The sequence below is a fragment of the Stigmatopora argus genome, chromosome 5, assembly GCF_051989625.1.
Source record: "Stigmatopora argus isolate UIUO_Sarg chromosome 5, RoL_Sarg_1.0, whole genome shotgun sequence".
Lineage (NCBI taxonomy): Eukaryota > Metazoa > Chordata > Actinopteri > Syngnathiformes > Syngnathidae > Stigmatopora > Stigmatopora argus.
This window is the reverse complement of record NC_135391.1, coordinates 16,661,048-16,678,833: the sequence shown is the minus strand read 5'-3', so window position 1 is coordinate 16,678,833 and position 17,786 is coordinate 16,661,048. Positions and strand designations below refer to the sequence as shown.

At 38.6% G+C, this 17,786-nt stretch overlaps 1 protein-coding gene across 5 annotated transcripts in view; it reads left to right on the top strand.

The window, feature by feature from the left end:
* rtkna (rhotekin a) overlaps positions 1-17,786 on the top strand; it is a 67,736-nt gene that overhangs the window by 20,205 nt on the left and 29,745 nt on the right. Inside the window, exon 1 of one of the 5 annotated variants that reach the window (XM_077600000.1) lies at positions 2,649-3,039. The exons of 3 other annotated variants lie outside the window; for them this stretch is intronic. In XM_077600000.1, the coding sequence (XP_077456126.1) occupies positions 2,944-3,039 (96 nt within the window). In that variant the 5' untranslated portion in view covers positions 2,649-2,943. Of the gene's footprint in view, positions 1-2,648; positions 3,040-17,030; positions 17,312-17,786 lie in introns of those variants that run through there. One more of the 5 variants, XM_077600001.1, reaches the window with a different exon arrangement.

Below are 17,786 nucleotides of genomic sequence, written 5' to 3'. Positions count from 1 at the left end.
TTGATGTCTGCGACACATTTGAGGGGTGATTTAAGATTTGGAGGGCGCAGGCTTTTCTTTGGGAAGTGACCCAGCTTGCTACTGCTTCCCCCCCTTCCTCACAAGTCAAAAGGCTTGGGAAAACTCATTTTGTTTTTACTGTTTGACTGTGTAAAGGGCATGTTGCAGTGCGCCATTCGCCCTTTTTTGTGGCTCTCTAGAAGATTCTTGAAAGGAAAGAGCTTGATCCACTTTATGATGACATCAAGAAAATAACAAGGGATCTATTACAGTCTAGTAGATGAATGAATGCATGGTTTGATTAAAAACCCTCAGACAAATATGCTAGACTCGTTTCCTGTACTGCTCCTGCCTGCTACCGTATCACTCACATCGCAAGGACACACCCAGGCACTACATCCACATTACTGCTGTAGCAATAATGAAAAAAATGCAGGTTGTTTGCTTTCTTTTGGTGTACATTAGGTGGAGGGCTTGTAAACTACCCCGAACTCCTGGATACTTGCTGCACCACCCAAAATTCATCAATTAAGGAAAATATTCACATAAGACAGCAGCTATCAATGCTTTACTGCAGGATATTTACATAGGCCGATTTCACTCTGGTTCACTCGACAGACTTTGCTGTAGGCAGGCGCTGGTTTGATTCCCGCTGGTGGCGGTATGTTGTGAGTTACAATAGTCGTCTGTCTCTCGGCTCCAACAACACGCACAACCCTTGAAACTTCCAGAAGTAAAATTCTTCTTAAAATCCCCATAGAGCCCGAAATTGGGCTAACCGCTGTTATGTTTTTTTTAAAAACTATAATTATTTAAAAAAATGTATGTTAACAGATGCCTATTTAGCCAGTTTTTCTCCATTATATTATTGGTACTTTAGCGTGTTTGTTTTTGATTTTTGATAAAATATAATAATATAATAATATGTGATATATATATATATATATATATATATATATATACGTATATATACATATATATATGTATATATACATATATATATATACGTATATATATAGTGTGACATATAGACTGAAAAATATGGTACATTTCTATAAATTTATTTCTGAAACCTCATTCAGCTCTGAAGTTTTTGTTTTATGTTTGAACAACATATGGTCTTCATTATATTTATATTTTCTCCGTTTTTTTGCAAACAGCTATAGCCCAAAACTGCTTAAATGCAGGATTATAATGAAATACAACATTAAAGGATCTATAACATTTGAACATTCATTTAATCATTCATTTTCTGAACCGCTTTATCGTCGCAAGGGTCGCGCGGGGTGCTGGAGCCTATCCCAGCTGAGTTTCAGGCACCGGGTGGGGGAAACCTTGAATCGGTGGCCAGCTGATTGCAGGGCATGAGGAGCTAGACAACCATTCACGCTCACACTCATACCTAGGCACAATTTAGAGTGTCCAATCAGCCTACCATGCATGTTTTTGGAATGTGGGAGGAAACCGGAGTACCCGGAGGAAACCTACGCAGAACATGCAAACCAAGTGTCCAACCAGCCTACCATGCATGCCTAAGTTAGTGCGTCCAAGCACAAATACTACCTCAACATACCGTTGTGCAGTTATTATGATAACTGAAGTATAATTATACCTCAGATTGTACTGCACCTTGGCTTGTTGCTGCCAACTAGTGGAAAGTAGTGGAAGTGCGGCAACCTATTCTTTATTTCCACCAAAACATCTGCAAAGATTGATTCAGACAGATTTTTAATTGATATGAGAATTGAGCAACGTAATATCTCCGATATGTCGCTGGATTGATTTTTTTTTTTAAAACACCTTTAGTCTTCTGTCATGACACTAAGCATCCTCAGGGTGCTTAATGCCACTTTATCGGTGATAGCTACCAAGCTATGTTGGAGCAAGTGGTGTTTATCCATTTAAAAAAATATATCTCACCTCTCAAATAAAGCAAAGGCTCGCTAGGAGCACATGCTGTTCAGTCATTTGGAGAATGGGTTATGATAGTGGGTCGAGACAGTGAACACACCCTAAGTGCTCAGTCTTTGGAATGCAGAGCGTCATGCATGTTGGATAGCGCCAGAATCTCCGGTATGACTTGTAATGAATATTTAAAGGGCTGCGATAAATGATTGAAGCGCTCTTTGACACCGGGTTTATACGTTGTAAAATATACATGTAATTTTGGCTCAATGCGGCTGACCTGATAACCCATTAATGTATTTCTTTTGAACTTGAATGTTGATGGTCCGAATTTTTAAGGAAAACATTAAATATACTTGTATTCATTAGCCAGTACATCAGTTGATTAACCCAGTAAGGGGGATAGACGTCAGAACCGATGATCGCTGTCATCCTCCCTGTTAAAATGGATTGGCCGTCTATTTACATCATTGGCTGGCCAGGAGTTTAGATATTGTATCTATACGTTTTATAGTGGAGTTTACAGTCAACAAGAAGAAAACTTTCCTTGCCTTGCTTGTGTGAAATGTGGAATGATTATGTATTTTTTTTCAAAGAGGCGTGGAAGCTGCTTCAGTAATTTTTCATCTCTTAAGTTCTTCTCTGTAGGTGAGTCGTAGGGGTTAAGTCAGCACGGAGGGAGGGAGGGAGTTAGAGGGTTTTACTATAGGAGAGAAGGAGGGCGCACACTGGGACAGTTGTGCCGGTCACTCCCGCAGAGGCGATGGCCTTTTTGTCAAGAGCTCTCTTGTCTTCGCACAAGACACTCTGTCACATTCACAATCCTGACAGTGGTGCACAAAAGAGGAGAGGGATGCGGTTTAAAAGGCGCTATTCTTCCCTGGATGGGTGGTAACCGTAGGCGCCTTGTGAGGATCATTCATTGGAAAAGTAGGAGAAGAACTTGCAACACTGCAGAGAAGGCTGCCATTGGGGATTTGTTTTGGGTCCCGTACCTGTTACAGTGATGTGACGTCTCGGAGAACAAACTTCTAAAGGATGCCAGTTGATAACCTGACAAATATGGAGGAAAAACTGTGGATATTAGAGGATCTCAATATGATGTACATCCGCCAGATTGCTCTCAGTTTGCAGGTAACGCTTTTACATAAATGGTATTTCTATCCATTATGTGATTTATCATAATTCTGCTTTTGAGGCTCTGTATAACATTACATAATAGATTTAAGAGAAAATAAACCGTGTTAACATCTCTTTATGCATGGGTGTAGAACTGCATACAGACTGCTGTTTTTCATAGTCGGTGACATGCTAAAATTCAAACCATCCTATAACAGCATAAAATTGATTAGATTAGAACTTTATTTGATAAATTCTATTGGTTGCAGTAGCAAGTACAGACACAGAATACATTGTAGATCTAGGTAAAAACACAAGGCATCACTATTGCCACTAAAATTTTCAACTCAATATAGCTACCTAAAAATCTACTCTATAATTGATACAATTATCAAATGAATATAATACAGTAGAGAGATAGATATTCAATCATGAGGTTCTTAAAACCTTGAAAAAATAGATCATTCATTTGGAACAACGCTTGTCCACGTCATGGTCGCAGTGTGTTGGAGTCTATCCAAGCTCGGGCGAAAAGTAAACAACTTTGACTGGATTCCTGTCAATTTTAGGGCACACATAGGTACAGACAACCATTCGCACTCACAACGAAACTGCCACGAAGTGGAAATCGATGCTCTGCTGCTACTTGAAAATCAAATTTACCCCATGACAACAAATTTCTGGTAACGTGGTCATGCAAAACCAAATACCTGAGTATTGATACTTATATCAGTATGTACTACTACAATCTGATGCATGGTCTTGAAGATCATTTATCATCTTTTTTCCGTTTTCATATGATGCAGTATTTATTTTCCGTTCCGCCACCTATAATTGTTATTACATTATGCATAACATTTTACTATTGCCCAAATGTGTCCAGTCATTTTGTTGTCAAAAACTTGTCTTGTTTTTTCAATCACCCTTCTATTTTTCAATCTTTTTGCTGCTAGCTTTGTTTTTCTCCTTTTCAAAAGAGCCTAATAACCACTCGTAAATGATGTTAATGTTTACAGTTTTGTTTTAGAGTTTTAGAACTGTTGTTGTACGTTACCGCTGGTACATCTTTGTAGCAGTATCTATAAAAACACTGTTTAGTTTGTTCAACTATACAAGTTGTTTTCAAACACCTTTCTACCTTCTTATTTAAACTATTCAAATGCCACAGTGGCAATGAATGCTTTTATCCACCTCCCAGCTTACTTGTAGGACCCCATGGTAGCCAAAATCTATTTTCAGAGTATGGTGCGTTCCCTTTAGTGGGCTGTTGATCCCGCAGCTGTGCCCTGGTGTTGTTGAGTCCGGACAGGGGTTTGTGTGCTCATGCTGACGCTGAAGAGCACATTGGAGTGAGAGCAACAATGTGCATGCCATCTATCCCCTTAGGGTTCATATGCAGTGCACAGCTGCACATTTCATGTCTCGCAAGTCCCTTTGGGAGTATCTGTCTATATGTGTTTTAACTGTGTCTTACACATTGTGTTCAGATAGAGGAAGGAGTCATGCTATTCTGCCAGTGGCATTACTACACAAACTATCTCTGTCTTTTCATTTGAAAGGGGTAAAAAGGCTCCTTCTTATCACTGACTGGATGTTGGCTTTGGCTTGCTTCATTTATGGATTCATGATTGTTAGAAATGTCTGTGGCGCACATGGGCAACTGTGTTTTTAATCTTAAATATTTTTTTAGCATGACTTGAAATCAAGGCATATTGAGAATCAGTTTTTCCACATACAATGGAACCTCAGTATTTGAAAATTTGGATTTTCGATGAATTGTTTGCCTAAATTTCTTTTTAGTTTGTTTTTGTTTTTGTTTTTTAGTTATCAACAAAACATGACCAACAAAACATTGATTCAATTCATATGAATAAATTAATAAATTGTGTAAAATGCATTATTTTTGTATGGTTTGGTCAAGTCAGACATTCTTAAATGTATGAATAATCATTAAAAGGAAAAAAAAACAGTTCATTTATTCCACTAATCTTTTAATATGCTTGTTATACCATGGAACAATTCAGTGATCATGAGGTCTATTTGGCCTAAATTGATCAGTCGCCAATAAACATATTAGTTCTTTACACAGAGGCTTTATTTGTTTCACCCCTAAATGAAAGTGTCACTTTGTCTACTGCTGACTCTGGCCAATTACAATGTGAAGCAATGCCAGACATTTTAACCGTTACTATTTTATGCGGTTATTAGTAGAGGAATTTATTACAACGAGAAAACAATTTGGGTCAGTCTGCATGTCGCTACACAGCGAGATCAGTATTTGGCGGACATAAATTTCTACATGGTCGAACTTAACATCTTCCTCACTTGTTTGCCCTCCCAACTGACTTGGTAGGTTTGAGACAGGGATTCTTTGTGTAAGGCAGAGTGTTTCAGTTTGCTGCCTAACTGTAATTTCTAGAGGTTTATTTGCTTGCATAAAAAAGCTCCTGCTGGATCATCACAAGTTGCCGTTATTACAGTGGAGAGCCATTTGGGATCCCCCCTCTGGCCCTATATACCTGTAATCCACAACCACCTCATCCACATGCCACATGAACAAATGTATGAGTCACAAAGGAGTAGAATATAGCTTTAAAAAAACTATTATATTACTAAAATGACACGTTTCCACAAAGGGTGTCATCAATGTCGCTGCATTATGTTTTTGTGTAATGGTGGTTCTGGGCAGAGAAGCATGTTTCCATTCATATACTCATACTATTTAGTTATTGTTTAAAGTTCCATTCAAAGACACGTGTTGTGTATGTTTTTTGTTCGAAGGTTGTTGCATTTCTTCAGGCATATAATTTCTTGGTCAGGAGTCACGCGTGCAGGCATAGTTATTTTCATGCCCCGTAGCGAGGCACTTTCTGGGTTTTCACGTTTTAACAGGTCTGTATGAGGAACGGCTGCATTCTTGGCTTCTCGGCTTTTTTCCCTCTTTACTCAGAAGTCTCTAACTTCATGACTTCTTCCTGAGTCACATGTGTGAGGAAGCCTGTCGTCCACATAGGCAGGATTCCCCCCTCAAAACGAGAGACGGGCGATGTGAAGCAGGAAATGGTCTTGTGTAATTACTGTTTCCCACCGAGTGTGACGTCATGATAGCATTGAGCCCTTTGCCATGAATAGACTTAAACACAGCATTTCCTGTCACCGCAGACGGATGCACAAGGTTACTTTTTTCTTTTATCAGACTTCCGCCTTGTTTGTAACCCTGCTATGTTATTCTAACCCTACCTCACCTTGACTAATACTTTCTGTACCCCCTCATTAAATCCAGAGTCCCTTGGATGGACACTTTTTCTAATTTTGGCTGCTTCACAGACCTTGGATTTGTATCTGGGAAATGGTCGTGTGAAAAAATAGGACGTTGCATTCTTACGTTCATGAATGTGTTCTCCTTGATAACATCACCTGAGGCATTGGATTGTGCAGTAGTCTTGCCAGAAACAAATCATATACAGAAAAATATCAAACATATGTTTTTTCATTCATTTTCTGAACCACTTATCCTCACAAGGATTGCGGGGGGTTCTGGAGCGTATCACAGCTAACTACGGGCATCAGGCGAGGGACACCCTGAATCGGTGGCCAGCCAATCGCAGGGCACAAGGAGACGGACAACCATTCACGCTCAGACTCACACCTAGGGGCAATTTAGAGCCTAACCTGCATGTTTTGGGAATGTGGGAGGAAGCTGGAGTACCCGGAGAAAACCCACGCAAGCCCAGGAGAACATGCAAACTCCACACAGTGATGACCTGGGATCGAACCCTCGACCTCAGAACTGTAAGGCCGACGCGCTAACCACTTGCACGCCAGACTGCCTCAATATTTTCCCCATTTTACTAGCTAGATTCATAGCACTTTCTGACTGATTCCACTAATTAAATCAGTTCCCAAGACCATTAAAAAAAACACAGCAATGGTATACAAGGAGGGAAAAAAAGCAGTTCGGCTTAAATTTTGGTTTTAACGTGATAGCGTTTCCATGTTTTCACACCAGTTTTTGCCAGGTATGAAAATGGGAGCTCCTCCTGCAACTTATTATGGTACATCCGGTGCTGAGACGAAAGTCTTAAAAGCTGTGCAGCTCTCAATAATGTACTTTTTCAAAATACAGTGATATCTCTACTTACGAAATTAATTCCTTGCAGAAGTGGTTTCGTAACTTTTTTTCGTAAGTACAGACATTAAGATAATTGGTTCCACGATCATTATACTACAAACTAAACCCTTTAATAAATTATAACGGTATATCAATTCTACTTGAAATGTGTGCAAATGTCTGTATGCTCCGTGATTGTGCCACATTTTTAAGGGAATGGTAGGAGCCACTTTCATGGGAGTCAGCTGTGTTCAGATTTCAAATGCACCAGCTTGTATGCATCTGGCAAATTTAATGGTGGCATGAGAGACCATATTTGTCTTGAAGTCCAGGCTCAAGTGTAACTGACCCACGGAATGGAACATATTACAGCCATGGTGACTGAACCCCTGACCTGCCCTATGATGAGCAGGGTTATGTGGGAGTTTCTTCTTGGTGTCATGTTTGACATCTCACACGGTCCCACTATGCTAAAGGTAGCCGTGGTCATGATTTGGATTACTGTGAGATTCTCCACTAATTTTAAATGGCATGTAACTAGTTCCAACAAGATTCTCCTGTTATCATTTCTTTTACCTTTTAAAAAATTACCATTTGCTTCTGTGCTTGCGGAGTTCCACACCTAATGCTCTGAAAATGTGAGGTCTGCGGATGCCAGAGCTCAAGTTGACAGTATTTTATCTCTGTCTGCAGTCAGAGAGTAAACCAGTATACACTCGAGCAAGACTGATCAATCTCTTCCTTGCTGGTAAATTTCTAGTGGCAGGAAAGGTTAATCCTATTTGTATTGAATACAAAAAAAAAGTTTTGGAAGAAATTCTGGGCAGCGCTGAGTGTCTGATTAGCAAGTTGTTGCACGTGTGCCACGGGAATATGAAATCGGCTACAAATCGGGCTTGGGCCGAGGTTATTATTCAGTGGAATGAGTAAAAAGATTTTTTTTAAGAACAAGGTGATATATTGTGGCTAGTAAAGCAGATGTTATGGTATTTTTCCAATTTCTGCATGAGGCTGTTCAAATAGTCATAAGTACAGTAAATGTGTGTTTGTACTGTAGGTTAGCATAAGTAAACTCTGTTTAGCTACCATGGATGTTTTCCTTTAAAGCAAACAGTCACGTCTGAGCCAATACACATTCCTCTACAATGGAGTACTTCATCGAACACGCCTCCCTCTGCTGTGGATGTGGAGGGCTGGCAATGAATGATCATGTTTCAGTGCTTCTGACACCGATAGACGTCCATAGACTCCATTTTGACTGGAGGTCAATTCTAAACCAGTCAGATTTGATAGGACCTCTATGGCCTTCAGTCCCAGGCATGGGTTAAAGGTCACATCTTTGTCTCATTTTTATATCACAGTGTGTGTGTGCACTTGTTTTTTTGCCAATCAGTAGGTGGCATGTGCTCACTATGTTCCATTTCTTCTGCAGTTTCATGCCAGAAACAGGCGGAGTAGTAGAAAGAAGGCTTTATATCGCAATCTGCACACACCCATTGCATTCTTGGAACCCAGAAAAAAAATGTAAGGCTCTCTTCCTACCAACCCCTTGTCAACTGAGTCGAAACATTTCCGTCTTACTACAGCACCCAAAAACTTGGAACCACCCTTAAATGTAACACTTAAGTTCACACCCAAGCCCTTGCAGCAGTTGAGGAGCAGAATAAGTGCTCTGTTAAAGATGCTGAGGTTGGAACCAACTTCCTTCGAAAAACAGAAGGCAAAGAGAGAAAAATACCCTGCCGGGTCGACAGGTGCTGTTATGTTATTGCTTCTTTTGTTTTCATTCTCCCACATTTTGCACTACATTCACTCTGTTAAAACTCCAACTTGTTAAAATATGAATGTGGCATGGGATTTTATTTTTATTCTCCGAAATATTGACTCCCCAACAAAGCACTCATTTTTTTGCAGACCAAAGATAAAATATCAAGCGACAATATAAAAGTCAAGAAATTCACAGAGAGCTCAATTTTTCATATTGCAGTCATACCTCCGCTTACGAATGCCTCTAGGTACGAAAGTTTCAGGTTACTAATTTTTTAATATGCAAATGAGTGGCTCAAGTTGCAAAATCCCCCAAAACACACACACACACAGACACAGACACACACACACAGACACACACACAGACACACAGACACAGACACAGACACAGACACACACACACAGGTCACACGTAAAAGTCTTAAATGTACTACAAAGTGGACGGCTTTCGGCCCTGGTAGAACGGGCTCTTGCCTCCATCTGGCGGACAAACAGGGGTATTACATCTATAACGGCCGTGGAGGGAGATATTTCAGCTGCGCAGGGCACATTTTCATATGATTTATTTATTTTAAGGCATTAATAAATAATTTCCTTGTATTTTCTCTCATTTTTGTGTTTCCTCACATCCTTCATACAAAATTGGGACACTGACCAATTTTAAAGGGTTTAGTTGGTAGTTGTGTGAGGACCATGGAACGAATTAGAGAATTTACATATAAAGTACACTTCTACTTACGAAATTTTCAAGTTACGAAAAAAGTCTTGGAACCAATTAATAAAGGTACGACTCTACATTATTTCTTGTAAAAAATATCCAGATGTTTATAGCAAAAAATACATACAAAGTACATTTTATTTATTCATTCATTTTCTGAACCACTTTATCCGCACTAGGATCGTAGGGGGTGCTGGAGCCTATCCCAGCCGGGCCAGAGGCGGGGGACACCCTGAATTGGTGGCCAGCCAATCGCAGGACACAAGCAGACGGACAACCATTCACACTTACACCCGTACCTAAGGGCGATTTAGAGTGTCCAATCAGCCTACCATGCATATCTTTGGAATGTAGGTGGAAACAGGAGTACCCGGAGAAAACCCATGCGGAACATGCAAACTGGATTTGAACCCAGGAGCCCAGAACTGTGAGGTCAACGTGCTAACCACTCTAGCGGCCAGGCCAAGTACATTTTAACATTCTTTTACAGAACAAATAGAACATAAATGTCAAGAAAATCACAAAAAAGAGAGCTGAATTTATGGCATTGGAATATTTTTTAAATTAATTTCTTCATGAGAACCAAATATTTCAACCTTATTTGTTCGCAACCTTATGTGATGAAGTCTTTGTTTTAGCTGATAACCCTCTGATATTTCTTTAATTTTAGTTAGTTTTGATCAAATCTGGGTTAAAAAAGATGTTTGGATGTACTATTTTTCCCAGCGTAATACATTTCCGAGGTACGTACCTGAATTCGTTATTGGTTCCACAAAATCAGGTGGCTCGGACTCGGCTCGCTTGCAAAAATATGCAATCGGGACATCCCTAGTTATTTTTCTTGACGTGTCCTTATGGATTCAATTTGTGTTCCTATATTTTTGTGCCAGATTTGCTGGTTTATTATTGATTTTTGTGCACCACAGCGAATGTTGCATTCTATTTCTGGTTTTATTTCTTCTCAGCATCATGACTTCCACTGGCATGGAGTCGCTACACGTCAAACAACTTGGGTTAAAGTCATCATAATGCTCATTAAATCAACCCATTTCCCATGGAGTAACATTGGCACCGAATTAGATTATTATAGAGGTGTTTACTGGGCCAATGGGTGTGTGTGTGTGTGTATTTGGCAGATGGAAGGAACCCTATCACCCCCATCCTGCTGTCTGACAAAATGTGGTACCATTATGTATGTAGGAGAATAAGGAAGGGTCATTTTTTCCAATAGTTGAGGAGGATTTTGTTCATAAAGTAATCCATATTTAACAAACAGAGCTGCAGTGTTGCTGCTTGCATGTTTACTAAAGGTAGAAGGATACATCCATTGTGGCAGATTTTGTAACCTCAACAAAGAGTGCCACTGTCTAAAATAATAGCTTTTCTTTCATCATTAAATTGGTGATTTACGACTCCAGTTTGATCTTAAATCTGGTTTGACAGATCTTTCAGTTAAGATCCAATCAAATCAATTGAAATGAAAAACAAATGAATCATTATCGTGTTTTGCATATGTTGCTTTGCTAATAAGAGTAGTTTTCGTTCAAATGTCTGAGATGTTTCAGCGACAAAATTGTCAAAAACATAAAAAATGTTTCCTATTGTCTATTCCTTTAGTTGAAATGTAGCTTTCTTGTTTGAATTAAAATAGAATTTTTCATTATTTTTTATTTATTTACACCCCTATGAAATTAAGTTAACATCTTAACTGTGAGAGCAATGGTTTCAGTTAAGTGACATGTTAAAAAAAGTCACCAACATATAGCAATACGTATATCGGATAATGCTTTTGTCATACTAATCTAAGCAGATGTTCGCCATTAGTTTTAGTTTCTTAAACTCCTGAAGGTGAAAAAAAACAGGAAAGCATGAGACTCTTGCAAATCAAAGAGAAAACACTAGGGAGAGCCAGTGAGTGCTGATTTGTACCATAAAATGTTATGTTGACAGTTATTAGATTAGATTAAACTGTATTCTTCCTGGGAAATTCATATGGAGCCAAATATAAAAAAGTATTTCTATTTTCAGTCAACCTCTTTCGGTATTGAGGACGGAGATAAAATCTGTTTTGACTAGGAGGCGGTGGCAGTGATCGAGCGATAAGACAAATTGGAGAGAATGTCTAATGTTGTCAATGGCAGCCAATGAGGTAATAGCATTTAGCCCATGACTGTGCTATTAGAAATGCCACAGTCAAGCATTTTATGGGGGAATTCCAAATTTAACAGGCGAGTTCTTGGGAGTAGGAGGACTATGGCGGAGATCTGCTGAAAGGGGGCTGTTGTTGTGGTTTGAAGTGCTGAAAGGCTTTGCTGAGCTGTTCTGCAACAGCCCAACTTGGCACGATGAGGTCAGTGGGAGCAAGTGCCCAGCAAAGTGATGTCATGTTTCAGGTTCACATTTTCACACAGTCGCCTCGTTAAGCCTCCTGTCATTTCCTTGCAACCTCCACTTGTCCATATGTCCTCTTGCAACCTCAGCGCCAACAGGTGACCATATGTCATTAGACTGACTGCATGTGTTATAATCCGTCGTTATTGGGTGATGGAAAGGTTAATCCATGTGTGCCTCCGTTTAGCAAAGCGTGAGGAGAATCTTGGTAATTTTGATTGGGTGCAGCAGTAATAATCTTGCCAATGACACTTATTTACTCCTAAAATGGCATAAATAATGGAAATGAAATTATTTAACATCTTGCCATACTTCCTTATGTCCAGAGGAGGGCAGATGCACCAGTTTTTTTAATTGTACTACTGTTGTGTACAGTCTACAACATTATTAAAGTTGTATTTTTTTATATTAATTTCATACCTGTGCAGGTATCCATTTTTACTTCATATAATTTGCATTTTCTCACATTTTTTCAGACTGAACTATCAAGTAAAAAAGTACTCATGTTTAGTTATATAGCCCTAAATGACCCAAAACATACTAAAGAAAGGACTTCACAGACACACAACATGATTTTCAATAATACACACTAAAAGAGCATTGATAATTTAAAGTCAAAAAATGACAAAAATCGCTTCTCCACAAGACCACTATATATATATATATATATATATATATATATATATATATATATCATTTGCCAATTCAACTGATGCTTAATTCTCTTGTTTTTACAGTTTTTCCACTTTTATTGTGTTGCTTCAAATAGTGTCTCCAAATATAATTATTATTTTTCAGATCTATTGCATTGTTTTCCTTATACATTATATTGCCAATCCTATGATTTCAAGCTAATGATATTTAAAAAAGTCACATTTAATAACTGTACAGAACTTTTGGGTGCATACTGAAAACAAATTACTGTCTCCAAATTCCCCTTAAGGCACCCAAAGCATGAAAATTGTAATCTTATAAACTGTGCAGTGACTGCTCAGAGTTGTCCTTATTTATATTTTATTATGGTGCATGAAAATGCAACAAAATGAAAGCAGGCGAAAGGATTAGATGTGCTCCTGAAAATGGCCTTAACTGTGTGCAATGGTAAAGAGAGAATGCAGCATTATGTTGCCAGTCAATCAATAAGAAGTGCTTTGTATTTGGAGCAGTAAAGAAAAGAAAGGATGCTGGATGGAAAAGTACAGTAAATGAGCATGATGTTTATTCATTATGTTGCTTCTTCAGGTGCACGCACGATTTATTCGTCAACAAATGAGGTTGACCTGTGAGTGTAAAGTGTTCAGAGGATGCGCACTTTGTCACAGCTACCTGCTGATGAAACCTTAATCTGATTAGCTGCAGTATATTTACAGCTCTAAATCCTATGTCATCAAGCCTCATCTTGTTTGGGTCAATCTTGTCTTTTCTCTCATGACACATTAAGACAATTAAATCAGAAAAAAACATAACAAGCAATTTCAAAATTAGAAAGAGACAGGAGATAAGCAACTTCACTGCCATTGATAAAGATAAACTTCCGATCCATTGTACTGGGAGGGGCCATAAAATGAACTAGCATTGAGAATGAATTAACATTTAGAACATCCCAGTCAAAATAGATTGGACAGGTATCACCGTCAAAGGCAGTTGACTGAGTTAATTAGGATGTTCTGAATATTACCATATTACTTTCAGCTATTCTCTTGAGAACATGTTTGATTGACGTATTATTAAAGCAAAGAGTTGCACTTTGTTGTCATGTTGCTGCAGGCAAAGCTGCCCACAGTCCAACTTTCTCCTCATCCTCCTACATGTCATCTGCTCGCTTTTTTTCATTTCACCGCTCATTCCAGCAACAGTTCTTTGCTGCAGTACAACAATGCAGTTTGACACCTACCTTTTTATATTCTTTCTTCCTCTTGCGGCAAACGAGCATGACTTCTGTCTCCTCATGTTTGCCAATGACAACTCGGATGCCCCATTAATCAATTTATAGTGTTGAATTCACTTAAGTCAACTGATTCCTTCTCCAATTTCTGTTTATTCCCACACTCCAACATTTCCTCCTTACGACCTCACCACAAATGGTGCCTCAGCAGTTGACAAGGCCAAACGCTTCGCTGCACAATTTGGCAGCGTGAACACAGACAGGCGTGCAGGAAGATGCAGTTTGTATTTTTATCGTGCGGGATGACAAGGCACTGTCAGTAATTACATATACACTGAGTTAGTGTGGGGTTGATATTATTTGTGATGCCTGTCTTCTTGTAGCATAATGGGGTCAAACATTGACAAGCACATGATTTTATCGTACTAGTTTTGCAGTGGTTCACTCATGCTGCATTAATCTATGTTAGTGTAAGAATTGAAATTGTGGTTTATCAAATGTCTGTATCATTATTTTTGCAACCACCAACTTCATTGAAGTAAACTGCACCGGCCATACTATTAAAATCTCTAAATAAAATGTGCTTATACGCCTCCCGTGACAATAAGCCACACGTGGCTATGCTGAAACTAAATCTTTGTAGTAAACATAGAGATCATTTTGAATGTTTAATTATTAAACATGATAATAATAGTAATTTCACTATGAATAATCAATTTTGATTCAGAAATCATTATTTCAGAAAGGTTATTTGAGGAATTCATTCAAATCAGCAAATAAAACACATCACGTAATAAATGGCCCGGGTCAAAATTTGGGAATAAAGTAGTAGTTGACAGCTGACCTGAATTCATATTAGTTATATATTTGTAGATATTTCATCATAAAACAGTTTGTCTACATTATTTACGAACAATACATAGGTTTAGCTTTAAAAATCATCGCAATCCTGCACGACCGTTGTGAGGATAAGCGATTCGGATAATGAATGATCACCGTCAAATAATGTAACCTTGTAAAAATTAAACTATGTTTCTTATTATCATTTTTATTTATAGACTAAATCAGCCCCCATATATTGCAGAAAGTCACACTTTACAGTGAACTGTGGGATGAATTGGGGAATTGGTAATTGTGCCCACGTCATACTGTCCCAGAAAGTTTAGTCACTCCTTAAAATAGAAATAGAAAGGAAAAAAAAAGCTAAGTTAGTCTTTCTTTTCCACCGTGGGTTGCCTGTGTCAGCACCAACTTGGCATTCAGCTTCCTTGGGATCTTATGTTGACTGTTGTGTGTATTTCTAGAGGAGCCTGGAAATCTATGAATGTCAGGGGCTGATAAGCAATCAGCTCCCCAAAACTGCTTAGCTTTTTCTATTATTTTTGCAAATATACTCCATTTATTGGCTCACATACAAATCACATTACTTACCCTATCATTGTTTTCCAAAGCAGAGGCAGATAAAAATATATTTTTGCTCAATGCGAGACACATTTTATCCATGTTTTTTAATCACACAAATAGGCAAATTATTATGTTTAAAAACAATCATCAAAAAGTTTTTCCTAATTTATTATTATATATTTTTTATTATTAGTTTGAAATAACTACAGTCAAAATGTTTTATATGCAAATGAGTGACTCGAGATATGGTAGAACGGGCTCTTGCCGCCATCAGGCACATTTTCACATGCTTTATTTATTTTAAGACAATAAATAATTTCCTTATAATTTTCTCTCATTTGTGTGTATTTCCTCTCATCTTTCATACAAAATTGGGACACTTTGACCCATTTTAAAGGGTTTAGGTGGTAGTTGTGTGAGGACCGTTGAACGAATTTAAGAATTTACATATAAAGTACACCTCTACTTACGAAATTTTCCCTTGGTTTTATAGTAAAAAAAGAAAATGTAACTGCTCCCAAAGTTCCTTTGATTGAGACCGATAAAACTATACTTCAACTATAATGCTTATCATTTATTGTTCTTCAACAATCTCCGTTAAACTTCTGCTGATGAGCCACTGAAAAAAAATGAATAAATCTAAAAAATTAAAATATATTGTGGAAAAATACTGCAAATGCTAATTCCTCCTTCATCAATACATTTTCTGGGTGCTGGATCCTATTCCAGCCAACAGTTGATAGTAGGTGAGGGACACCTTGAATTGTTTGCCCTCCAATGGCAGGGCACAATGAGAAGAACAATCATTCACACTCTTATCTAGGGCAAATTTGTTTTTTGGGAGGAAACCGGAGTACCCGGAGAAAACCCAGCAGCCAAGGGGGGAACCTGCAAAATACAAATAATATTTTGAAAAATAAACATTCATCTCTTTCATGTTCATCAAAGGACTTCAAACATTCATTGATACATTAACTGAACAAAGTGGATTTTACTCACTTTAAAAAGATAACCATTCTAATGCTACACTGTCACCAAAAGTACAAATTTTGGTTTTTACTTTTCAGAAATGAAGGTAGGTAGGTTGGTAAAATTTGGGCTGCTTTTAACAAAATCTTATATTGGATAATAGGTTGTAATTTAGGATGTTTTTATTTTTTGAACTGGGTTTTATGGCGTGATTGTGCTATAGACTGTATTTATGATCGGCGACTTTGCTTTTGCGTGTTTGACCATTTATAATATAATCTTTTTGTGTTTTTACTCCATTGTTGTGTAAGAAGCTAAAAAGTGAGAGCATATGCAGTTTTTGGGATCTCTAAAAAACTAATTGCTGTTTTTTTTGTCATTATGATGTTAATTGTTGTTAATAAAAAGAATCAGTTATATATAATATATTTATAATCGATACATTGTGGCAAACCTGTTATGCCGTGTACTGAAACCCCTTTGATCCATGCCTTTGACATAAAAGAGGTGTCACTTCCAATAGACACCCATTCCCTTTGAGCCCTTTGAACTGAAGTGTGTAATAAACAAGGATAGATCGTCTCGTCCAGTTCATTTGGACTGTATTAGACATCTGCCGTTATCAATGGAAACAAAATAACCCTGACTGCTCATGACGTGAAGAGAAGCCTTTTGGTTGGCCCATTCGTTGGTCACTCTTCGCCTCCCCTCGTGTTGCGGCGGCTTGAGAGAGAGAGAGAGAGCGAGCGAGGGAGAGAGAGAGAGAGAGCGAGCGAGGGAGAGAGAGAGTAGGGGGGAGTCAAAGCCGAGCCGAGGAGCATTCGGGACTATAAGCGAACACGATGTCAGCGCAGAAGACGATGGAGTGCCTTGTCACGTAAATAAGCGACTGTGTGGACTGCGGGGATCCTTAGAAACTTGCATTTTTTTCCTCCCTGATCAAAAATCTACTTGATATTCCGTCTACAACGTTCGAGTTATTTCCAGTTTGTATGCAGGACCTTTGTGGACCAACACTATGAACTACACGAACATCCAAATGGTAAGATTGGCTTATTTTGGTTGTTTTATATATCGGGACAAAAAGGCATCTACCGCTGCGGGCTGCGTGGAAAATCTCAGTCACTTGTCATTGTCGACGTCAGACGTCGCGTGAACCACGTGGATTGACCGTGCGGTAGGGCCAGCACGTTTGAGCCAACCTCCTCATTGGTGCCGAGTGGGCTTTTATTTATCACTGATTAGGCGCGCGGCCAACTTTGACGTGCCGGCATGTGGGATCACAACATGAGCGACTGTGCCTATGGTCAACGCAAGACAGGGGAAAGTTGTTCTGCATTCAGCATATTGACACTGTAGGGGCGTCCCGATCCCATATTTTTGGATGTGAGTCCGAGCCACCTGATTTTGAGGATCTTCCGATACAACGATTTGATGAAAAAATTACAAAAAAGTACAGCAGTAATTTCAACAAAGTAAATCTGAATCACAAAACCTTATGTTTTGCTGACTACTTG